This window comes from Acromyrmex echinatior, chromosome 11 (assembly GCF_024713525.1).
Source record: "Acromyrmex echinatior isolate Ae372 chromosome 11, ASM2471352v2, whole genome shotgun sequence".
NCBI lineage: Eukaryota > Metazoa > Arthropoda > Insecta > Hymenoptera > Formicidae > Acromyrmex > Acromyrmex echinatior.
In genome coordinates this window covers 1,607,372-1,633,585 of record NC_141862.1, presented here as the reverse complement: position 1 = coordinate 1,633,585, position 26,214 = coordinate 1,607,372, and the positions used below count along the sequence as shown (strand labels likewise).

The 26,214-nt window shown below is 31.3% G+C and overlaps 1 protein-coding gene, 1 long non-coding RNA gene and 1 pseudogene across 8 annotated transcripts in view; 2 read left to right on the top strand and 1 right to left on the bottom strand.

Annotated features, from left to right (window-relative positions):
- Window positions 1-155: 155 nt before the first annotated feature.
- On the top strand, window positions 156-10,850 carry LOC147908008 (uncharacterized; annotated as a pseudogene). The gene is made up of 5 exons (XR_015546725.1): window positions 156-287; window positions 666-864; window positions 1,346-1,491; window positions 2,022-2,330; window positions 9,696-10,850. The product of XR_015546725.1 is annotated as an uncharacterized LOC147908008 (transcript).
- Window positions 2,357-3,035, top strand: LOC147908009 (uncharacterized). The gene is made up of 2 exons (XR_015546726.1): window positions 2,357-2,926; window positions 2,993-3,035. It is a non-coding gene; the product is annotated as an uncharacterized LOC147908009 (long non-coding RNA).
- The window catches only part of LOC105144976 (Centrosomal protein 135kDa), a 59,902-nt gene continuing 37,132 nt past the window's right edge, over window positions 3,445-26,214 (bottom strand). For 3 of the 6 annotated variants that reach the window (XM_087411374.1, XM_087411376.1, XM_087411378.1), the window contains 6 exons: window positions 19,231-19,510; window positions 18,973-19,170; window positions 18,596-18,772; window positions 18,305-18,507; window positions 17,815-18,171; window positions 3,445-16,648 (listed from right to left, as the gene is read on the bottom strand). In XM_087411374.1, coding sequence (XP_087267500.1) covers window positions 16,594-16,648; window positions 17,815-18,171; window positions 18,305-18,507; window positions 18,596-18,772; window positions 18,973-19,170; window positions 19,231-19,510 — 1,270 coding nt within the window. In that variant the 3' untranslated portion in view covers window positions 3,445-16,593. The remainder of the gene's footprint in view (window positions 16,649-17,814; window positions 18,172-18,304; window positions 18,508-18,595; window positions 18,773-18,972; window positions 19,171-19,230; window positions 19,511-26,214) is intronic. The other 3 variants (XM_011054248.2, XM_087411377.1, XM_087411375.1) reach the window with 2 other exon arrangements.

Below are 26,214 nucleotides of genomic sequence, written 5' to 3'. Positions count from 1 at the left end.
TACGGCTCACCTTGCGTTAAAGGCAAAAGTTAAAAACATATTGTAAGTATTTTTATGTAAATAACACACAATGAATATCTTATTATATAAATTTTGCATGCAATTTTCCTTCGTTTTTGTTATATACTACATTTGTATTCTATTTTTTAAGCATCATGCCAAGCTGTTATATAAAAATTGCAAAAATCGTATTCGGACAGATAATATAAACTTTTTTCAATTCTCGAAAGATCCTATTATTTTCCAGCAATGGCTAAAAGCTTGCGGAAAAAATGAAGGCGAAATAATTAAATCTGATAAATTATAATTAATATTTATTATCGTATAATAGTATTTCATATTATTTTGACAGACTAATGCTCGTTTCTATACCAATATGATTTAATTTTAATCTCGATTTAACTATAACTCATTTTTTTCTAGTTCTAAGAATTAGATAAAGATGAAGAATAAGTTAAATCGAAATTAAAGTTAATCTACGTTGGTAAAAACAGGCAAACAGGTTAGGTTTAGTTTCACAATTCACGGTTAACTCTTAACCGAGGTTCAATTTATTCCTTATTTCTCTCCAATTCTAGAAATAGATGAGAAATAAGTTGAATGGTAGTTAAGAATTAACCGTAAATCTTGAAACTGATTCTAATAAATATTATACAATATTATACAATATAATTTTAGCAACAATATGTAATCATTTCATTTTAATGAAAACTGTTTCCACATGATATGAACAAAACCACGATGTAAAAATACATCTGCTAAGCAGATATGATGAATAAAGGAAAACTATCCTTACAAAATTATTAAATTTAGAAAAGAAACGAAAAAAAAAACACGTGAAAATGATAATAAAAGAATAAAAATGTAAGTCTTTTTATAATGATAACGGACTCTCGAGATTTAAACAATAATGATTGAATAAATGGATACATGAAAATAAGTCTATATTCAATGTGATAATTCATGCGCAATATAAAATTCTATTTATTTAATCTTACATTAAAATGTTAAATAAAATTGCAAATCAATGGCTCAAATTATGAATTTGTGATTTTAATATATACCAATTTCACTTTGCCAATGATTGCTTGAATAAAGCCATAAAGTTCTATTTATTTAATCTTACATTAATTAGGAAGAAACGTTCGTATCTTCCTAATTAATGTAAGATTAAATAAATAGAACTTTATGTTGTGCACGAATTACAGTTAAATATAGACTTACTCTCATTTGCCTGTTTATTTTATCATTATTGTGTATTTTCTTCATACAAAAGAATTTAGAAAGAAACATAATATAATTAAATAAACAGAAAAAAGAAAATGAATACTTTTATATTTTTCAGAGTATATACAGGTATACCAACTTATGGAGAACTTCTGCAGTATGCGCGAGAAAAGCAGTATATACATTCGGAGCAAACAAATTTTGCAGTTTCGAATATTTGTAAAGATGTTTTGCTTTCGGATGTTGCAATAAAACAAGTCACAATTTAATCTATATTCATCTCTTATCTTTCGTTACTACATTATGTTAAAATGTTTGTCTTTTATTATTATTTCTATATTTCCTTATAATAAATTTAAATTACATAAGTATAATTGGTGTTTCATTAAATTAATTTAAGTATTAAAATATAATTGTATGTTATGTACAGAAATGAACAAATTGGTTGTGAGCAAACAAAGCAGTTTCCGCAGTTCCGAATATTTGTGAAGATGTTTTGCTTTCAGATGTTGCAGAAAAAAAAGCCATGTATGTAGCATAATTTATAATAATCTATATCCGTCTCTTATCTTTTGTTATTCTTTATAATATATTAAAATGTTTGTCTTTTATAATCATTTCTAAAGTAATCTATATTTCCATATAATATTTAAATTGAGAGAGAGAGAGAGAGAGAGGAGAGAGAGAGAGAGAGAGAGGAGAGAGAGAGAGGAGAGAGAGAGGAGAGAGAGAGAGAGAGAGGAGAGAGTACAATTAGTGTTTCACATTAGTATTAAAATGCAATTTTGTATATTGAAATGAAGAAAGTGGTTATAAGAAAAATGTTATAATACATACGCTATTAGAATTATTAGAAAAATCAAAAAAAGAAAAAGACAAGTTATTAATAGAAAAAACTAAGCTTGCAGAAGAAATGAGAAATTACATTTACAATTGATTTTAATGGAAAAGAAAATGCAGCAAGAATCTAATGCACAAATGAAAATAAATAAATTGAAACAAATTAAAGAAACAGCTTTACAGAAAGTTTTTATTCCGGGGCAAATAAAAATTTTAATATCATCGAAAGAAAATATCCGAATAAGATGGTCATTTGAAGATATTAGGGGAGACCGGGGACAAAAGTAACACGGGACAATAGTAACATCGTCAATATTTCTTAAACTATAACAGATATATGTATGTGGCCACGTGATAAAATTCTATAAACAGATAGGCATTGAATCATTCGTTACATGCTGATTTTCGCGGAACGTGCTCGAGTGCAGAAGCAGAAATAATTTTTTCATGTATCAAGTAACTTTTATTGGGTACACAAAATTCAAATTTTTTTTTTTCTTTATAACAAAGGTATAATGTATTATCTTAATATGTTTTAATGATTCTCTGTGTTGATGTTTTTTATATATTTATTGATTTTTATCTAGGCTTTTATTTTAAAAATTTATTATGAATCGTAAAATACCATTAGGGGACAATAGTAACATCGATGCCTGGGGTCAGTTGTAACGTTACAATTATCTCCGAACTTATTTTTTATTTCATTTTAGTATTATTTGTACTTTTCTTTATAGAATATTGCTAACAAAAAAATGCAAAATTAAAAAAAAATTATATTATATAAAAAAATCTTTATACAGACATTTGAAGAGGTTATCAAGGACTTGTCATCCATTCGTGTAGCTGCAAGAAAGAATACGTATGACTTATGTTGTGTATTTCTGGCAATAATGTTTTCTATAAACAATGTTATGCATTTTTATAGAATGCCGCTAACAAAAAAACGCAAGAAGAAATAAAAGAAAAAGGTAAAAGAAGTATATCCTTATAAATATATAAAGATATTGAAGAGGTTAAGGACCTTATTCATTCGTGAGATTAGAAAAAAGGAGACTATGTGTTATGTACTCTCTGGTAAAAAAAGTTGATAGAGAACGATTGAGAACGATAGGATTTCTATAAATTTGTATCGTGTTGTATTCTATAAATTTATATCATATTCTATCGTTGACTTCGCGAGCATCATGATTGATTGGATATGAATCCTATCGTATTTTATCGGATTCTATAAGATTTGTACAAGATTCCTATAAGATCTACTTCAAATTGGTGAATTCACGAACTAGATTCCATATTTAAAACGATAGGATTTTTCTATCGTTATCTATCAACTTTTTTTACTAGGACTCTCTAACAATGTTAATATTTTCTATAATATTTGTATTTTTTTTTTTCGCAAAATGCCTCCAACAAGGAAACGCAAAACGGAACGAGGCACAAAAGAAATGTCTTTATATGAACAGGCACTTGAAAAGATTACAAAGAACAATTTATCCATTCGTGCGGCTGCAAAAAAGTATAACTTGTGCCATGTATCTCTGATGAGATATAAAAAGAAGAAAAATTTTGCGAATGAGAAAGATGATACAAAATTCTCTGTTACTATGGGATATAAAAGCTGCAATAAAATTTTTACTACAAAACAAGAAAAGATCATGATAAATTATATTGTAAGAGCTGTCGAAATATGCTACGGTTTTTCGCCTAAAGAAATTCGGCGATTGGCTTATGAGTTAGTCAAAAAATATAATTTGAAGAGACCTCCTCAATGGGACGAAAACTGTCTAGCCGGTCAAGATTGGTTTTCTTCTTTCTTATGAAGTTTTCTTATGAAGAGAAATTTTGAATTATCAATAAGATGTCCACAACCTATTAGTCTTTCTAGAGCTTTAATCCTACAATTATAATTTAGTTCCTCTATATCTAAAAAGATACACGAATATTAGAAGTTTAGCTTTGTATAATAATCATTCTTACAGAAGACTTCAGAGAATACAGGTTAATAATGTGAAAGCAATTTTGTAATCAGAATTGAAAGACTCTTACAGTCACTTACATTGTATCAGAATGTGCATCTTTGATTATTCCTTAAAAATCCATAATGTTTTGCCAGTCTCCATGGTTTGTGAATTTTTTAAATATTTAGACAATATTAACGGTTTTAACTTTTGTCAAGGAAAATAGATAAGAAAATTCTGAAAATGGTTAAAGGAAAAAGATTTGAAAAATAAAAGAGCAAATATTAAGCCAATTTCTTATGTTTGTGCTTCTAATAATGAATTGTTAAAATTATATCTAATAATGTCAGTAATGACAATTCTTTACAGGAAAAAATACATATTTCAACTGAATTCTTTGAAGAGGCGATTCCTCTAGATTTTTTAAATAACAAATGGTTCCTTAATTTAAACAATATTGACATTCCTATAGAAGTCCAGTATCTGCTTCAGTTGGGGGAAAGCTTTGGCCTTCCGATTACTACATAATATTGATAGAACATTAATTGAGTTCGTTAAGAATATTGAAAATAATATTATTGGTCGGCAGAATAATATAATAAATTTCGTTAGAAATAATATGGTTTCAATTCTGGAGAAGTTTCAGAATGATTTTCCTAGGACGGTTCGAATGATAAATTATTATTTGATTGGTTTAAAACAACAAAAATATTTGTTAGAAATCATCCTGAAATATTAATTTCTAAAGCAGATAAATGTTACTGTTGCTCAAAATAAACTATAATAGATTACATATCCAAGATGGAATTGATACTTTCAGATAATAATACATACGAGATGATAACTAAAGATCCTACAAAACAACTTACGAGTGATTTACATAACATGCTTAGTAGATAGAAAGGAAAACAATTAATAGATGACTTGACGTATCGAAAGTTGCGTATGACTGATCATTTCTAGAGCATATGGTTTAACGAAGATACAAAAACAAAATTATCCTCTGAGAATCATTGTTTCATCTTTAAATAGCCCATTATATAATCTATCATTGTTTCTGCATAATATCATTACAGATTCTATACCAGAAACTCCTAGTTTTATAAAAAATAGCTTTGACTTAATTAATAAACTTAAAGATGTTAAACTGGAACCAGATTCTATGTTGATTTCCTTGGATGTGATATCTCTATTTACTAATATACCTATAGATTTGGCATCTGATAGAGTGGTTGAAAGGTGGGATGCTATATTCAAGAAAACTAAAATTCCTTTGGACGAATTTTTGATTGCCTTTCGAATGATTAAATTCTACAGTTTTTATCTTTAATAAAAAAATATACAAGCAAATAGTTGGGACCCCCATGGGTTCACCCTTGTCACCTGTTGTTGCAAATATGGTTATGCAGGACTTTGAAAAAATGGCTATCGGAATGCTGCCTTGTCGACTGCTATTTTATCGATACGTTGATGATATTATCTTAGTTGCTCCGTCTGAGAGCGTTGGTGATATTTTGAATATTTTTAATTCGTTGGACACTAGATTGCAGTTCACTATGGAGATTGGCCTTGATGGAAAAATAAGTTTTTTAGATACGATGTTGATTATTGAAGAACGGAATCTTATTTTTGATATATACCGTAAAGCAACCTTTTCCGGTAGATTTCTTAATTTCCATTCACATCATCCACTTTGTCATAAAAGAGATATAATTTATGGAGTTGTGGATAAGATTTTTTGTTTGTGTCATCCGAAATTCCAACGAAATAATTTGATTGATGCTATTAAGATTTTTTTACAGAATGGATATCCGTTACCGTTTTATTTTTTCGACTATTCATAATAGAATTAAATATCACATTAACAAGATTAATAATTTGAATAAGAATAAGGATGACACTGAGAGATTTTTTTACGATTCCATATGTCAATACGATATCCGAAAGATTTATACCTATTGTTAACATGTTTAATTGTAAATTGGCTTTTACCATTCCTAACACATTAAGAAGTTTCATAAAGAGAGGAAAGGATGATTTGGAACACGTTCAGAACTACGTTCAAAATGTAGTCTACAGAATATCTTGCGAGGATTGTGATGTCAGTTATGTTGACCAAACTGAAAGACAATTAAAGACCAGATTGCATGAACATGTTTCTGATATCAATATAAGTTCAAAATCTCCATCAATGATTTCCAACCATCGTATTGAGGAGAATCATAACTTTAAATGGAATAAAGTAGATATATTAGATGTAGAGCCTTCATATAATAAAAGGTTGATATCTGAAATGGTCCATATTAAAAAATAGAAACATGGAATAAATAGACAAAATGATACGGAGTCTTTGCCGGAATTGTATTCTGACATTATACATTCTCTTTCTCTTTCCTAATATCTTCTTTCCTTTTTCCCCCCTATTTTGCCGTTTTTCGTTCTCGATAATGTTTTTCTGCTTGACATTCTATTTGACATCGTGCAAGTCAGTTGCTTGTTACCTTTGCAAATTTGCTTACAGTAATTTGCTTATTAAATAAAAAGTTACTTTTCCAGAATTTTCTTATGACTTTGTTAATTCTTGATAAAAATGACTCGCAGCGTACAGAATGAAAAATTTGATATTAAGGAATTGTAATAATTTTGTAAGACCATGTACACATTTTTAATTTAGAACGATATTTATATTATTTTAAGATTACATTGAAAATGACTCAATTGGAGTTGAAACGTTTGTTTATTATAATTGTTTTGTATTAATTCTGCTTATTTAAATTAAAATTCTTTTATACGTTATTGACTCTTTGCCCTTCTTGTATACTACCTTTTAATCCTACAAATATTAATTTATTTTTTGACAATTTGGCAAAAGTGTTAGATAAATATCATTTTGAAGCTAAAGACATATATAATATTGATGAAACTGGTGTGACTACTGTCCAACGATCTAATAGAGTTATAGCAAAGAGAGGGACAAGACAAATTGAAGCTCTGACATCGGCGGAACGTGGAACATTAGTTACGGTTACTGTAGCAATTAATGCTATAGGAAATTCTATTCCTCCTATGCTCATTTTTTCGCGGATTCGGTACCGAAAATATTTTGTGACAGATGATCCTATAGGATGTATCGGAGCTGGTAATGCCAGTGGATGGATGCAGGAAGAAGAATTCCTCATATTTTTGAAGTTATATTTTTGAACACTTTCAAAGTTATATTAATTCATCAGTGAATTATAAAGTTTTACTCTTGCTTGATAATCACTCTTCACACATATCTATACAATCCTTAGATTTCTGCAAAGAAAATGGTATTGTAGTTTTGTCGTTTTCTCCACATTGTTCGCATAAATTGCAACCGTTAGATCGTTCAGTATATGGTCTTTTCAAAAAAGCTGTCAATTCTGCCTATGATAATTGGACGAGAAATAATCCGGGAAAAACAATGATCATATGCAATATCCCAGGAATTGTAAAAACAGCTTTGCCTCTAGCGCTTACTTAAAATAATATTCAGACAGGATTTAATTGTACTGGGATTTTTCCATTTGATAGAGATATATGTATTTAGTGAGTTAGATTTTGCGCCATTATATGTTACTGATAGAATGTCTGAATCAAATATTCTACATTCTTCTGTAAGTTCACAATCTACAAATAATGATACTGAACCTCAAACATCATTCATCGGAAATGAAGCTTCTCTTGAATATCAGATATCCACAAATACTGATAATGAAAGCCAAAGATTGCCGATCATATCTAATTTTGTTGTTTCGCCTATTCTTGAAACAGCTAAGACCAATACAAAATTCCAATAAGGGTCAGACAACGTTACTGTATTTTCCCTAAAAAATATTAGACCATTTCCCAAAGCTCCTCCTAGAAAATCAACACGACAAAGGAAAAAAAGAAAATCAGCCATCTATACAGATACGCCAGAAAAAGAAAATATACGGATTGAGTATGACGAAAAACAAAAGGGTAAAAAAAAATTTACAAAGTAAACCAAAGAAGTCTAATATTGGGTCATCTAAAAAATATCCGCGATTTTTTGTTCAATTTTTGAATGAAATTTTTCTTTATTGAAAATCAATTTTAATCAAGTATATATTGGCCATTATTATCTATAACCTTTTGCCATTTTTCGGGTAATTTCATAATTCCATCCGTGTAGAACTTTTATGGTTTATCGGCGAAAAACTTTTTCAAGTGATTTTCGGCAGCTCTTTTGTCGGCCAATGTTTTTCCATCAAGAGAGTTCTGCAGAGATCGAAACAAATGGTAGTCGAAACAGACGGTGCAAGGTCCGGGTTATACGTGGATGCATCAAAACTTCCCAACCAAGCTCCCTCAATTTTTGGCGCGTCATCAAAGATGTGTGTAGTCTGGCGTCATGATGGAAGACAACACCTTTTCTGTTAATCAATTCTGGTCGTTTTTCCTTAATTGCTTCCTGTAATCTATCCAGTTGTGAACAGTAGAGCTCTGAATTAATTGTTAGGCCATGTGGTAACACCTCATGATGGACGACTCCCTTCCAATCCCACCATATACACAGCATCACCTTATTTGCCATCAATCCAGGCTTTGAAATCGTTTGTGGTGGTTCGCCGCGCTTATTCCATGATCTTTTACGAACAATATTCTTGCATTTCACCCATTTTTCATCGCCTGTGATGATTTGCTTCAGAAATGGATCGATTTCGTTTGCGTTTTAGTAGTGTTTCGCTGATGGAAATTTGATCAATCAAATTTCTTTGCGTTAATTCATGTGGCACCCAAACATTGAGTTTCTTTGCGTAGCCAGCCTTTTTCAAATGATTCCAAACTGTCATATGGTTGATTCTTAGTGCATTGGCTATCTCCTAACAGCTCACATGCCTTGCTTGACCAGTTGCAAAATTTCATCGACTTTTTCAGTGACTGGCCGACCAGAGCGAGGTCGATCTTTGACATCAAAATTTCCAGAACGAAATCGAACAAACCACTCCTGCGTCCTGCGTTCACTTACAGCATCCGCGCCGTAAACTTCACAAATTTGTCTGCATGTTTGTGCTGTGTTTTTGCCTTTTTTGTAGTAAAAAAGTATCACATAGCGTATTTCTTCAGATATTTCACTCATTTTCAAACCAATATAACTTTTGACACGATTGATGAATCACCAAACTTTGTTTACAAAAAATGTAACCTAAAATGTCATCTTTCAGACGCGCGTTCGTTTGACACAATCGGATTAGTGTTGCCCGATATATGACCATCAATACCATGTAGTGACAAAAAACCGCGGATACTTTTTAGATGACCCAATACTATTGAAAAACAAAAAAGTAAAGTTTTATACGTTATTCCTTTATATTTTAATTTTATAAGAGTTTTATTAATAAAACCAATAAAATAACCATTATTTTATTTATAAATAGTGTTGTACAATTGACCCCCTCTACTGTTACAATCGTCCCAGGGGTTGGGATGCTTGTAACAAAATTTCTCATAGTCTTTAAACAAACATAACTTTTTTCTAGTTATATTAAAAAATTGAATCAAAGAAAATTTTGTAGTTAAATAAATTTTACATCTAACGGTATATACTTTTTTAAATGTAAATATTATATTTTAACTGTTATAACACTTCAAAGTCAAAATGTTACTTTTGTCCCCGGTCTCCCCTACTTCTGTAATTGCATTGCGATCACTTGCAAGTCCAAAAGCCTACTAATTTTTAAAGAATGTACCATTACCAAGTCTGTCAACCGTGCAAAATTAGTGTGCAACATTTAATGTACAGCCTGGCATCTTAAAAGATGTTTTGAATATTATGAAAAATAAGGGACATAATTTTCATAGAATGGACAAATTTACCGTCTTGTCATTCAATGAAATATATATTTCCAATCAAATCGATTTCGAAAGAAAGATTTATGGACCTCATAAAACGAGTCAATTCGTTGCTCGTGGCTTATTTAATAAATGGAAACAACTCATCTATTATGATTTTGACCAGGCAATGTCTAAGAATATTTTATTTACACTGCTGTAGATTGTATGATATTGATTATATTGTTATAGCTATTGTTTGTGATATGGATTCTACAAATCTAAGATTATGGAACGAGTTAAACGTTGGAATAAACGGATATCAAAATCATTATAACGTTTGTATTACATAACATTACCATTCTGAGTTTCCTGGCTGCAAGACTTTTTGCTTAATGCATATATTCTTTAGAAAATATGTACATATGTACTTCATATTAACATTTTTCACACTGATGTACAAAAAAATAAATTACAGGTGTTGATTTTTTAATAATTTTAATTTTTTAATTATTCGAAATTTAATGACTGCATAATTTTTGTTTTATATTTATATTACTTTTATATTAACATACGGAATCTATATAAATGTATCATATTTATATTACTTTTATATTTCCACGCGGACTAATCTTTATTTATAATATATGTGTACTTTTTATACGTTGGCAGTTATTATAAGAGGCATGAGGCGTTGTTTTCAAATTATTATTTTGTATGTACCGACTCTATTCTTGAGATTTAATTTAATTTAATTTAATTTAATTAGTTTATTGCAAAGCACTATGAAAAAGATTACATGTTAATAAAGTAATAGATATAAAATATGATACAATAGACTATAATAGACATAAACATAAAATAAAATAAAATACAATAATAGAGTATAGTAGCTTGCAAGTGATTAGACATTAGCAAAACTGCTATTATAAAGCTTACCAGTAAAAAAAAAACAAAAAACCCAGAACTAAACAACAGTACAATGAGAAGTGAACCAATAGTTAAAATTATACACACACGCACACACATCAATTACGTCAATCTCGCTTAAATACTGTGAGTGATGAAACGCGAGGCAGTGGAATGAAAAGAAAACAAAGAGGGAGAGGTTTTTATTGAATCAGGAAGAGAATTAAAATATTTGACTGATGTGTAGGAGAAAGCGGCGCGGAACTTAGTGAAACGATGTATGAACAAATAATCTTAGTGTGATGACAAGGGGGTGAAATAATGTTCAGAGTTTAATTGAAGGAGACGTCATAAAGATAGAGGAGTATTGGAGCAAAGGAGAAAATAAAAGCACAAATGAAGAATAAAACGTTGCCATATCTTAAATCAGTCAGACCTCTGGTAATACGGAAATATATGGTCATATTTATGGACGTAATAGAAGAAGCAGAGACAAGAATTTTGGATACGCTGTACACGATTTAGCGATTGTTGATTAAGAGCCGGAACGTAGACAACATCCGTGTAATCAAATAATGAAATAACAAGTAATTGAGAAGTGAAGAATTTTTGAGAACAGGAAAAAGTGGCGAAGGGGATAAAGAAGATAAACGTGTATAAGCAGACACTTGACGGCCACGTGTGACTTGAACGTTCATGAAGAGTCAACATGGATACCAAAAATCTTAAGAGGAGGAGCGAGGAATTGGAACAGAGTTAAGAGCAATATTGAAGGACTGAATACGGGATAACAATGTTGAGAAATCGACAATCAATAAGGATGATTTAGAAGGATTGAGATGTAACGCATTATTAGTGAACCATTCGACAAAAGATTTTAAATCTGTATTTATAGCAGAACAGGTTGCTAAAGTATCGAATGGGTGAAAGGATTTAAGAAAAATTACATCGTCTGCATACATGAAGAGCTTAGAGGACAGAGAAATATTAGACAAATCAGGGACAAAAATATTAAAAAATAAAGATTCGAGAATGGAACCCTGGGATACTCCAGAGAGAATGGCACGAGGAGAAGAGAAAAGAGGAAAAAGATTATATATGAGGATTTGTTGCGTTTGTAAGGAACAAGCAGATTAGCGAGAGGGTCGAATAAGAAAGACCGTATAACTTGAGTTTGACTAAAAATAAGTCATGATTGACGGTATCGAAAGTCTTTGTGAAGCGCAACGATGAAAGTAAGACGACTATTATCGGGATCAAGTCATTAATGACACATATGACAATTTGTAAATCGAATGGCAAATATGTATTTATGAAATTGCTTCCAAGAATTTGATCAAGTTACACCGTTACACACCAGAAAATTAATTTTTGAACATGCGAGTATTGCGATTTTTGTAATCATTTTAAACTTATTCAACATTGAGAATTGTCCCGATTGAGATCGAAACGTTTGTTAAACTTTGTTTATATTTTATATCATCAACATTGATTTCTTTGTTTAACATTGTCTATCATATCATCAATAAATTTGTTTATATAAAAGTTATTAGCATAAAACATCCAGCTTAGTTCGTAGCCCTTTTATATTATAATTTTTATAAGTTTAAATGTAAAATAAAAAATATAAAAATACAAACAAAAAATCATAATATGTACAAACAGAGATTACTATGTTACACATTTTTTCAGAATCCTAATAAAAAAAATTTATTTAAAGTTCTTTTAATTCAGACTACCTAGTCTTTTAATTATCAATATATAATAATTAAAAGAAATACAATAATATTATTATCAATATACAATATTATATTGTATACCAATATGTAATATTAAAATGACATTATGAGTTAAATAAAGTGAATTTAATAACTAAAAGCTAAATGCTTTTATATCAAATTATTTTATTTTTGTAATTTTTTTAAAATTACCATTTTATCAGCCTTCAAAAATTATTGACTAATTTACCGTAATTTATCGAGCAAATTTCCGTCAAATTTGATCATTCTCATCTCTAGCCATTTGTAAAACAATTTGGATTATTTACGTAAAAATGAAAATAAGAGGAACAACTTCTATTGGCTTCGATTTCGAATGTAATTCAGATCATGATTCTAAATAACATTCAAGAGATTTTAGTCGTTGGCTGGATACCTTGAGTAATGTTAAAGTCAATAATACTGTCAACACTTTCGAGTCTTATAACTCGAAATGTTTTTAATGAAAAAGAATTTTATTATAGTGTTTTGAAAACCTTTTTGAAATAAGCGAAAAACATGTAATGAAAAATGTGGAAATCCACTTAAAAAAATTCAAAATGATTTTGATCTGGTCTTAACAATGTTACCCAAGGTCAAATCAATGGTGTCTTCTTATGTCTCTCTTCGAATTATTTTTTCGAACAATTTTTGTTTGAAACATTTTTCCGTATGTACCATAGTTTTCAAGAATCTTAATGCATTATTTAAAATACATTCTGTATATACATATATAGGATGTCTCGAATTTAAATGGCCAAACTTCAGAAGTGTAGGGAATCCAGAGAAAATAAGAAAAAAAAAAGAAAATAAGAAATTCTTTAAAAATATGCTCGTTTTTGTTTCCTTTCGAGAAAATCGAAAAAAAAAGAAAATGTAATTTACGGAATGTTACATATGCGACACACATGAAAAAATCAAATTGCCCGTGAAAGTAGAGATGAAATCTAGTATCGGCGTTTCGTTGGCGATATCATATCATTTTTTTGACATTTGTCGAAAATCACTCAAATTTCTCCTTTTTTAATCTTTCTATGATTTTCTTTGTGAATATTAATGAAAAAATGTACATTGCATGACTTAATTTAAATACAATATTTATTACTCGTTTTTCTTACGATAAAGGAAATTAAATTTAAAGTTATTGAAGTTAATTTAAATTTTAAAGTTTTAAAAAATTTATTAATTGAATGTACAAAAAAAAATTATTTTGTGAGCAAACACGAACGTTTATTATGGCATTTATGCTGATCTTGTTGTGTGCCGCGTCAAATCAATTAGCAGTATTTGCTAAGTATGTGACGAGAGTCTTTTCCTTTGAAGCGTTGTTCAGTTGTAATATCTTGATGAAAACTCGTCACTAAAATCGTCCAAGTTGTCGAGAAAGAAATTCAAATCATTGTACAAAAAGTATTATAGTATAATAGTTTTCAACTCTTATAAAGATTATGCGTTTCGCGGGTTTCTTTCAAATCCATTCTTGGAATGCCAACGTTTCGTGAACCTTGCAATCCACTTCATCAGGGCGAGGAACAGCCTGATACTGTTTTCAACTCCTATTTTACGAAATGCAGCAATCATTTGAGTTACATTTTCTTTATGATTTTCAGCTCTGTTCTTGCCCAAAAAATTGTAAAAATAACCGCGCTACAGTTTTCTACGATTTATTGGGTCATCTAAAAAGTATCCGCGATACTTTGTCACTAGATATATGACCATCAACACACATCTAGTGACAAAAAACCGCGGATACTTTTTAGATGACCCAATATAAGCGTTGTAGGCCTCAATCGGAGCCTCAACTTTATACGCAGCTAATTTCAAGGGAAATATATTGATCGCTTTTATAGAAAGATCGAAAATTTTGAGCAATCGCTTTAATTTTATTTTCGCAAAATTTTATCTTGCACCATGATCGTAATAACCTCTTCAAATGTGCATAAAACTTTAAATGCATGTAAAAAACATAAATGATTTGATATCGCGGAACAACACGTACGCCTGTATTACATCTTATCTCTACTTTTGCGGACAATTTGAGTTTTCTATGTATGAAGAAAAAAAATTATTTTTGTCGGACAGTTATAGTTTTCGAAGCGGAATATTATTGTTTTCGTGTACGATTTCAATGATAACGCATCAGAGGCAATGCCGAGAATATGTATACCGATTTTCAGAAAGAAGAGTGTCGAATAGGCGAGTCATTATATAATTGATTTTTAATTGGCTAACTTTTAGCGTTTTTGGACCGATCGGGTTTATATCAACCTGGATTGAATTAATGACGCTTTGTGCTCGTCTATTGGTATGAAATGTCAGCAGAAGAATATGTAATGTCAGCTAATAGCAAAACATTAATTCAACTCAGGTTGCTGCAAATTCAATCGGAAAACACTATTTGACATATATATAAGCTGCTTTCCATTTACACATAAGCTGAATCTGAAAATGAGCCGAGTATTTCGTACTCAGATTAATGACGTCTTAACTTGCTTATTTTAGTAAAAAGTTATCGCATGACAATATAGATTCATAATCTCACTTTTAAAGTAAACTTACGAGGCTTACTAAGCCTCAAGCACATGATCTCGACTTTATAAGTAAAAACTCAGTTGAATCTCACTTGTCAGAATGCAAAAGGAATGCCCATTCAATTAAGTTATGACGTCATAAGTGAGAATCAATGCAAATGGAAAGCAACTATTGTGAGTCACAGAAAGATTGCAACACTTTTTTAATGGGTTTCAGAACTCAGCTTTGTTCATAGAGTGGTTGGACGCATCGATACAGTACTGGACGAAGACATGGGCGAAATTTCTTTGATCTTTCGTCTTGACGGACCTAGAAAGAGTAAAGTAGATATTTACTCTTAATGGTCAAATTATGTTTCATGAGAGGGAGGACAATACAGTAGTGTATTCTTTAAAGTCAGGAGCCATCACAGAAGTATTGACTGGTACTAATGCAATATATAGATAATTCTAAACTTACATTATTAATTATTAGATACAAAATAAAACTTGAAATATGGTTTCTACGTGTGTATTTTGTGCAAAAGTAACTCTGAGCACAGATGTATCAACTTAACCTCAGGGCCCTTGATTACATGATTCACTACTACCCAAGTATCACTTTATCTCTTTCTAGGTCTGCCAAAATGGTTTCGATGCTAATGCCTGTCCAATACTACATGTCGATGATTGGACCGTTGTACGTAATTGATTAGATTCATAAGTAAGAATAAATCGCTCCGGTGAGCAGACTGTATTCCGAAACCTATTGGAAAAAAGCATTCTAACTTTTCAGTGACCCATTGTACATATAAACAAATCTTGCTTATAACATCACAAAATCTTTCTTTTATTTCTTGAAAGTCTTGCTCTCTTGGCGATATTATTTATTAATTTTCTTTTCTATTAATTTTAGATGAACCATATTAATATACTATATACAAGATATTTGGTAATTCTGCCGACAAATTCTGCTCGTGGGCAGGTAAAGGGAACTAAACTGAGTCGGTAAATCCTTTATCATTTTTCGCCATAACGAGATATTAATTTTTAAAGATCGAATAGCATGACTATCGCCAAATATAAGCGTGCGGTGAAATACGACCCACGTAGGATGTTAGAAGACGAGAAATTGTTTATTACAAGCAGCCTTGGTAACGTATGAGCTGCGAAACAGACATCTTACACGGTCATATCTAATCGTGTGTTTGCATTTGGCGATAGACTGGGTGGATATTACTTATTCGGCGAACTTTAGAAATTAATATCTCGTTAATTATTGTGAAAATTGCAAAATGATACTTTTCGATCCAGTTTAGTCTACTCTACTTGCTCACGAGCGGTAGAATTACCAGACACTATGCATATATTGCAATCATCCGCATACATTTACACGATCATTAAAAAATATTTGATGTTTTTCTTAACGTATAATTATAATCTAAGTCATGTTACCAAGACATGATATATTAAATCAATTTACGTATTTTGGTCTGCTCTATTAATATATATATTATCATTATTCCCTTCTTGTTGCAAATGTTTATAGATAGAAGAGACATTGTGCATAATGTATTATATCACTACATTTAAATCTACATTGAAACTGTCTGGCGATGAATTTAGTGACCTGCAAAAGTAAAACAGAAAAGATAAGTATCAGTCGCGCGAAACATATATAATTTATTATTTTCTCCCATCAGAAAATTTATTAGCATATATTATTAAGGGGATCCTAAAGTCGTCTGTATTATCGACTAAATCATATAATTTTTGTATAATAAATATTTTTTTCTTTTTCATTCGAAAATCCTTTTCCAGGATTAAAGTATACACATTAATACGTGTCTGTAAGGTGGAATTTATGCCAAGAACGATAAAAAATTTCGAAATTTATACATATATTTTACCATTTCTTAGTGTAACATGGCGTCTTAAGCTGTCAAGTCGTGACAACATTTGCTTGATATGAAAGTTTTGCAACCTGTACTTACGGAATAATAATCTACAGACACGTACATAGTTTGCACGAACAAATAACGTCAAGTTCTTAGAATTAGACTTAGAGGCTTTATCGCGACGAATTTGTTATATATATGAAAATTGACACGAATGTGCAACTGCATATCATAGGTTGCATGAGATATTGGTGAGGTAATATATAAAGATATATCGATGCACTGGAAAAACAGCGACCTCTAGTAACTTCATCGGAGTTCGGGCTTCATTTTAGGATCCCCTTAATAGCGGAAATCATCTTGCATCAAAAAGACGATCGTTGTAAATGATAAAATTCATATATTTCCTACAAATGTGTGTGTGTGTGTGTGTGTGTGTGTGCGCTCGCGCGCGCGCGCACGTGTGTATGTGTGTGTGTATACGTGAATAGCGCAAAAATTATTTCTAAAAATGCTAAAGGTTCTTACGAAAGCTCGGAAAGCATTTTTGAAACATTAACTAGGTATTTACTATACTTCCTTTGTTAAGGAAACTTCTAGAGTTTTATCTGTGTTACCGACAGACTTGCGTTGCGAGGAGAACATGCTAGGGCATGGCACAAAATTGACGGGGGAGATACATTTTTCAATGGAGGAACACTGACACTCGAGCAAAAACGATATAGGTCGATCGTGATTCGTCAGTCCCACCTGGTTAGGATTGTGCACGCATGTGTATTTGGGAATCACGTTGTACGGTTTTTTCAGCCAATCTACTTGCCTAACGGAAATCGTAATTGGCTAATTAATCAATTATAATCTATTTTTTGAGCGTGTCGCTTAGTCATTCCTGCTCTACCTGAACGTGGAGGCGATACCATCGTTATTAGGGTTCCTAACATCCGATTGAGGAAGAGTTGTTTGATTTTGGAATGATTTTTGGGGGAGATGCGTGGATTCTTCAGAATATCTAAATTTTGGAATGATCATGATAGGCAATATCCAACAAAACGAGAGAAAGCATAAAGCGAATGGAAAAGAGATAAACTTGTGGTTGTCAAACATTTTTTTAATAATAAAATACCTGCGATTTTCTTCCTCCTTTCTTGCACGATCAAATCTCTCATTGGTGACTTGCCTACGGAGCTCACTGATCTGTTTGCTGTACTCCGCCGCTTGATTCTGATACTGTTTAAGCTCCGTAGATTCTGATGATCTATAATCGTAAGATGTAAATACATGATATAATATAAAAAGAATAGAAACAATATATGTATATACATACTCACGCATGCGCGCGCATGTGTGTGTGTGTGTGTGTGTGTGTTTATAGGAATAATGAGACATACAGTTTACTTTGAAGTTCGGAAACTTTCTGCTTTAATCTGGAGACTTCATTTTGCAGCTCTTGATTGCTAGTCTCAGCATTAATGGACTCCTGTCTAGCTTGATTCAAAAGAGTTTCCAGCCGTTCCACAGTCACGCGATCTCTAGTAATTTGATCTTCAACAATACTCTGCTCGGCTTGCAATCTTGACAATTGCACCTCGTACTATATAAGAAAGAACAAGGCGATATAGACAAACTGAAGCGACGTGTAAAAAGTAGAAATGTATGGCATAGAGAGTAAGTAAATTTACATGCGCTTTCATGGTGTCCTTGTCACCAAGCTGCTCTGTAAGCGTATCCTTTTGTTGGTCCAATTTAACACATAGATCCCTGACTGCCATTAGATCAGTATCGATTCGATGTTTCTGTTCGATTTGTTGCTGCAGCTGCATCTCCATGCTGGCGACGCTCTGCGTCAAACTGCTTATCTAAAGAAATCATTATATGCGTGAGAATGATGAGATTACATTTTACATCTCAAAAATTTATCGTATTGTTCTGATCCTGATTTAAATTAAATTCTTTTCAGCTGAATATATTGCAATGTAAGATGTCGTAATAAGTGAAAATACCAATACAATTCTTCGTTTGTTTTTTCCTTGCAACAACTATAAAGAGAGCGAAATACCTGAGACTCGTAACCCTTTATTAAACAGTCCTTATCCGCTAGTTGACGTTCAAGATCAAGTATCTGATGCCTCGCAGTTTGAAGAGCACCTCTAACCTCCGCCGCCTCAGACTCTAAACTGTGATTGTTATTCTCCAGAACCGTCGCCTCTAAGCTGAGGCTTCGAAAATGGTTCAACATTTCCGTTCTCTCATTCTCCTAAAAAGATTGATTAGATTAATAAGCGAATGTTGTTAATAAGATTCTTTCTGGATATACCTTCCGATTTAAGAGCTCCTCAGCACGACGGACCTCGCTGACATAAGTCTGCAATTGTCTCTTCAAGTCATAACACTCGGCGCGCGAGGTTTCCAGCTCGCGTTGCATGTTTCGCATCTCGCAAGTCAACGCCGCCAGATCGTCCTGCAGTTTCCGATTCTCGTGAATTGCGTTCTCGCGATCTACCGACGCGGCCTCGAACTGTCGCTGAATCGATTCCATCTCCACCTGCAACGACCTGAGCTGACGTTCCTGCTCCGCGCTTTGATCGATGCATATTCTACAATAATACCATTATTGCATGTTTAAGAGCATAGAAAAATTAAATATTAAATTTAGAAAATAATTTAGGTTCTAATGAATTAAATCAAATAGAAACAGAAATAACTTTTAAGAGCCATCACAAGGTTGATGTGTGATCAAGTTCTTTTATTACAAAGGAATATTGTAACGACAAATGATTCAACTCTCGATTAGAGTCCTTATCAGTGTACAATAATTGTCTAATTAATGATTGAATTTAAAATTTGTTGATTGTGATTTGATCATTAATTAGATATAGACAATTATTGTATACTGATGAGGACTTTAATCGAGAATGAAATGTTAGTCGTTACTTCCTTCTGTAATAAAAAATCACACGTCAACTTTGTGGTGGTTCTTATAGGGTATTTTTCTTTCTATTTGAAAAATTAAATATCTAGTAGATTTAGAAAAATAATAAATTATTGTTTAATTGTATTATAATTATTGTAAAATGATTCCTACAAAAAAAGACGGTTTTGCAGAAATATCTAAAAATTTCGCTCAACACAGATTTGAAAATTTTATTGGATTATCAAAATAATTATGTAAGACGCTTAAGCTAAAATGTCAAAATTTTTTGTAGCATAGCTCATCTTTGAATTTCTTATATAATTATTTTGAGAGTTCGGTAGATATATAGTTTAGATTACACTGATTTGAGTGTCCTTTAGATGTGTTGTAGAGGAGAATATCCTGAATGATTTCCAAGAGTTGTAGGGAATTGATTTGGAAGGTATAATAAATTAAAGTTTCATCATTCCCTCCCCCTTTCTGTCTAAACGAGGTCCACTCCCCTGCTTACGGGATGAAACAAACCTATTTCACCCCGTAAGCAGGGGAGTGGACCTCGCTTCGCGTGACAAGTCGTATACCTTATGACTGCTTATGGGTCTCCAAACACAAACTTTACTGTTCGTAATATATCTCATATACCAATGTCATTCTCTACATTACGTAACTTTAATTTATTATGTATCTCCCAAACCAATGCCGTTCTCCACTTACGTAATTCCTGTGGGGAATCACGCAGAACACTCTTCCCTACAACGTACCTAAACGGCTCAATCGATGAAGTGCATATCGATAGTTGAACAGAATTATTTTCAGATCTGTATTTAACTCAATTTTTAGTTATTTTAGCAAAATCATTCTTTCCGTATACTTAATATAATCTAGATTATATAATCTTTCATTGTGATTTCATACAATAATGTTTGAGATCGGAGTTCAAGTATTCATTCCTGGCGCAAGATATGTTTCCGAAAGGGGACAAGGCCAGCACGAACGAATTAGGCGTTCGTTATTTTCCAACTTGCACAACTCTTTCGAAATGAAGTGTTTACGTGATTGGATTTTCGTATTATTATTTGTACAGATCCGATTTCTCAATGCCTGTAATTCCTTAATAAATTGAAAGCGAAACTGCAGACGAAATATCGATCTATTCATGCATATGCCACATTTATGAATTAGTCGACGTATACAAATGATATTGAATTGAATAACGATATTAAATATTGTAGAAAAATGAAATTTTCTTGGAAGAACTAAATAAGAGATCTGCAGCTTTCATCACGGAAAACGTTGACGCATGTCAATCAAAAGTCAATCATTCCCGACTTTCGACGAGCTAACGAGCGGAAACAAATCACGAATCGATGAAACTTGAGCTCCAAAGTCTCGCGGAGGGAGACAAACGTGTGGACCATCGATCATCGATCATCCGCATCGATTACGCACGGTGCGGTTTGCGTAATCGCGAGACCTGCAACGTGGCGCGTGCGAAAAATATCTGGACACCGAACGACTTTCTCTCGCCTCTCTTGCCGTTCTTCTCAGCAGCAGCAGCAGCAGCAGCAGCAATAGCAGCAGCAATCGTCTTCCGCGGAAGATCTGATCTAAGCATGAAAGTGAAAACCAATTCCGCCATGCGAATCGCGGAAAGCATTTTCCATGGGGCAGTAACAACCTTCTAATCGACGGTTCGGCTCGAAAGAAAAACTATTTTTTATATTGCTTACTGCTGAATATTAACTTGTAAATGACATCTGGATGCGAATTCGCATCAGAAAGATTTCCAACTTGTAGGTATTCGAGCAAATTGATTTTGCTTAACACGTAGCTTTGAATGAATAACATTTTGTTTTTCGAAAATTCAATATTATCAATCAATTGATTAGAAAACTTATAGGTTTTATTTTACAAACTTCATTTTTATCTTTCACAAGATTAGAAGTGCATTCGGAGAGGCGCTATTAACGCTATTTGTATCATTCTATCTTTTATGTCTAAACAATGAAGATAGAATGATAGAAAGAGCGCTAATGTAGCATTTTCTCGAACGCATCGTAGATAAAATGTTAAAAACTGGTGCGAATTTGCATCCAAGTTCTTTATGCATACTCATAGGAACGTGTCCTTTATAGATTAATAAGCTAAACAATTTTCTAATGAACGCATTTCACATTAGAAAAGAATATCAATTTTAATAATCGATGATAATAAAATGTTAATATTAGTAGGCATCAAAATCAATTTTGAGCAAATAAGATTTTCTTCTTATTTATGTTATTAACATTAGTCGATTTTCCATTTATTATTATTTAAAACTGAATACAGAGTTTAATAGAATTTTTAGAGCTAAATATCAGGGAAGTGAAAAAAAAATGAAATTATCTGTTATCGCGCTAAGTCTTCAACTAGCTGAGAAATTTCTCATTACTTCGATAATACTGAGAGAAATGCTGTGAACTTCATAATCAATTTTCTCATGATTTGATCACATGCGTATCTTTAGCAATTCGTCCGTTACGCCTCAAGACGGATTATCATGAAGCGATAATGACGATGGAAATTATGTCACGGATGTTACAGAAGAATGCATTTTGCGATGCCCAAGGAAATGTGATTTTTATTTCCACAGGCTTACGACAAGAGATATAAATTTCTCTTCCACAGACGGCGGAAGTTTTGTCGTAAGCAATATACTGATGATGCTTGCGAGTAAATATCGATTCCGGTAGTAAGTTACCAGTTTTTCCACATTTGTTCTTCCCGAATGGGGAATGGAAAAGTTCCGTTTCGCGAGGCATTCCGAAACTATAAATAGAAATTAGAGATGTGCAAATCAAACATTTATGAGATAGAATCGAATCGAATAAAATCTTTGATAATATGTTTGAAAATGAATCGAATCGAATTTGAAATTTTTACGTCGAATCAAATCAAGTCGAATCTTTTTTATTCGAAAACAAATCGAATTCAAATCAAATTTTTTCAGATTTATATTAAAAGCTAATTTAAAAGTAATAAAGTATTTTCAATAGCCTTCTAGATTTTTTAAATAAACGAAAAAATAAATCATTTTCAATTTACGAGAATTGTGTATACATGAAGCAAACAAAATAGGCGATTGAAATCGAACTACCGATGATTCGAAATTTCGAACTTATTCAATTTCGAGTCTCAACTTTGAAAACGAATCGAATCCACTATGATTCGACTCAATTCCATTCAAATTCGAACTATTCGCATACCTCTATAATAGACATAATGAGAATTAGTCTTGATAATTTAAAAAAATGGAAGACTGCATAATTCTTCGATTGGCTCCAAATACTATTCGTCATTTAATTATCGCGCTTTGCTTATATTCTTGACTTTTTAAATGTTTATGCGTCTTACTGTCTCCTTCTTCAATACTAGCTTAAAAGGAAAGTTTATGGCGATATAGAAAAGAAAAAGTGCCATAGAAAGCATTGCAAGTGCTCTACAATGTTCTGTTAATGCATGCAAGGATGCTCCTCGCGACATCAGAATGCTTGACTTAGCAGGTTCGTATTAGCTTAATTACGAAGTAAATCTAATTTTATACGTTCGATAAAATGTACAATTCATTCATCTCTATTTGTGACAATGTAGCCATTATCAAAATTTGTATGATTTGAATGGTAATAGTCGGTACATGATGCACTTTTTACCGCAACGCATTAAATGTGAAAGTTGTGCACAATATTAACAGTTCCATCAATAGCAACTCGCATTTTCTATTCTATAATCCAGTCGTACAATAATAGCGCAAACTGTTCGAAAACCTGTTTAATCTGCAATAAAATCTACATTCATATAAAAAATGAGCTCCAAAAGCGATGAAACCTATTGTGAAAAGATGAGTCAGAGAATGCATCACCTTAAAAAGGATTTACTGGACCCTCTCTCTCACACACACAAACACACACACATATGCACGCACGCACGATCGCTTCCTCCTCCCTCCCACCCTCCCTCATTCTCTCATTCACTCACTCGCTCACTAACTTACTCACTCTCTCACTCACTATTCTCCTTCATGATTACCTAACAAAGTCAAAATTGACAAGCGATATAAGTTCGATTCATAGAACCGTTCTAAAGAAGATACAGTCATGCATTGTGAGCATTGTATTGATTCCTGAACGATATCTATAATTTTAATCTTCTGAACACTGAAGTTTTTCTCGCTGAGAATCTTTGATCTTTAATGATCTGAAGACAAATAAATTATTTATGAAATTAGCTTTAACAATCATTTATGAATTTAGCTGTAACAATACTATACTGAGAAAAATATATGTACATATATCAAAGTTTAAAAAAAAAATCCTTTCAAAAAATATTATAACAAATTATATGGATATTTCTAATCGTTTTGATCCGATAAAAAATGCGATCACATTTAATCGGAAATAAGTTCAGAGAAATTTTCAATAAAATACCTGTTTGTTACTTTTTGAACGGATAATTCGATTACATCATTTCCAAGGAATAGCAAATCCTTGAATTAATTTTTACATAAATTTAAAAACTCAACTGTCAAAAAGATACATCTTATTTATTTTCATTGTGAAACTCTGTTTTGGGGATTTGTCTTTAAAGAATCATTAGATTAATTAGAACATGAGTGAAAGATTTCATAATGCTATGCACTTTATTCTATTTTAAAATATGAGTATACTCATATTTAAAAAACCAGAATAGAATAAAGTACAGCATTATGAAATCTTTCATATACAGGGTGTCCCGTAATTCATCTAACAACGCTCGTGAGCAAATTACACTGAGACGAAAAGTCCTCTATCATTTTGCAATTTCCGCAATAGTTTACCCTAGTATGGTATTGTTATTTTTGATTATCTTCCCGCTAGTTGTTTGTGCAACTCTGCAACTTTGTCACTCTATATCTCTGAATACGTATTTTTTAGCTCACAACGTGTGAAATTTATACTTCGAAGTCAGACAAAGACAGATAAATATGAATCAAATAAATAATATTTTATTTCCAATTAATTATAATGCTTTTCAAAGAAATTTTATTGGAAAAATTCGTAAAAAATGACTACTTTGGATAAAAAAATTCTCAAATTTTTTAATTTAATGTTCAATCAAAAACCCGTAGGATTTTTTTAGTAAACTCTTTGTACTAACAAAAAAAAATAGTACGATATGAATCACTCAAAAAAATATAATTATTTGAACTATCGAAAATCGACATTTTTGAAGAATCTACATATTTTAAGTTTACAATTAATAAATAAAATTTTATTATTTGAACAATATAAAAGAATAATAATATAAGTAGATAAAGGATTGCACATGTACAATATATTATTACAGTATATATAATTAAATTTATTAGAATTTAGTTTAGAGGATGATGCAACACTCGCTCTAAAGCAATAAATTCGTCCCGACCGGGTGATCTCTGAAGATTGACAAAAATTATAAAATGTCTACTATTTATTATATTGAAATATAATTCTTTTTAGTTCTACATTTTCATTTTTTTACTTACTTTTATACTATCCGAAACTCAGTAAACGTATATTTAATAAAAAATAAAAAAGAATATTCAGAACGCCAAAAATTTACAAGGTGATTAACTTGTAGATCCCAAGTACCTCTTTGAGAGAGGTACTCGATGTGAGAATGCACAAAAGTTTAAAGAGAAATACTCTCTTTGAACTTTTATGCATTCTCACATTGAAAATAACATAAAAAAAATCCTTATTATATCTATGGACAGTTAAAGTTTTTTTTTCAGCCTTAATCTGAACCTTCAAATTATATTATAAAAGTTACAGCAATGTAAAAAATCGCATAGGGTACGTTGAATCCATGAATATCATACTAGGGTTTAAAGAAATTAATTACTAAAAATTGCCGAATATTGGTCTTCAATAATTTTTTTCTCAAATACTGTCAACTTTATATTTTTTAGAATTTATTTTTCTTGTAAAGTTCTGAGAATTTTTTCAGAATTTTTTCAGAACTTTTTAATACGATATTTTCTCATGTTAGTAAAAATAAGAAAATGCAGTACTAAAAAGTACATTCTAAAAAATTCTGAAAAAATTTGTAGAGTTCTATGAGAAGAAAATAAACAATTTTTGTTTCTTATTGTTTTTCTGTAAAATTGATAGCATTTGAGTAAAAAATTATTGAAAACCAATATTCAGCGATTTTTAGTAAAAAATATTTTGTTTTTTGTAACTACTACGAAAATTGCAAAATAATATAGGACTTTTCGATTCAGTTTAGTCCGCTCTTGCTCATGAGCGTTTTTGAATGAATTATAGAATGTAAATGAATTATAGAATTATAAAATACACTCTGTGTATACATTAAATTGACAAGGAAAAA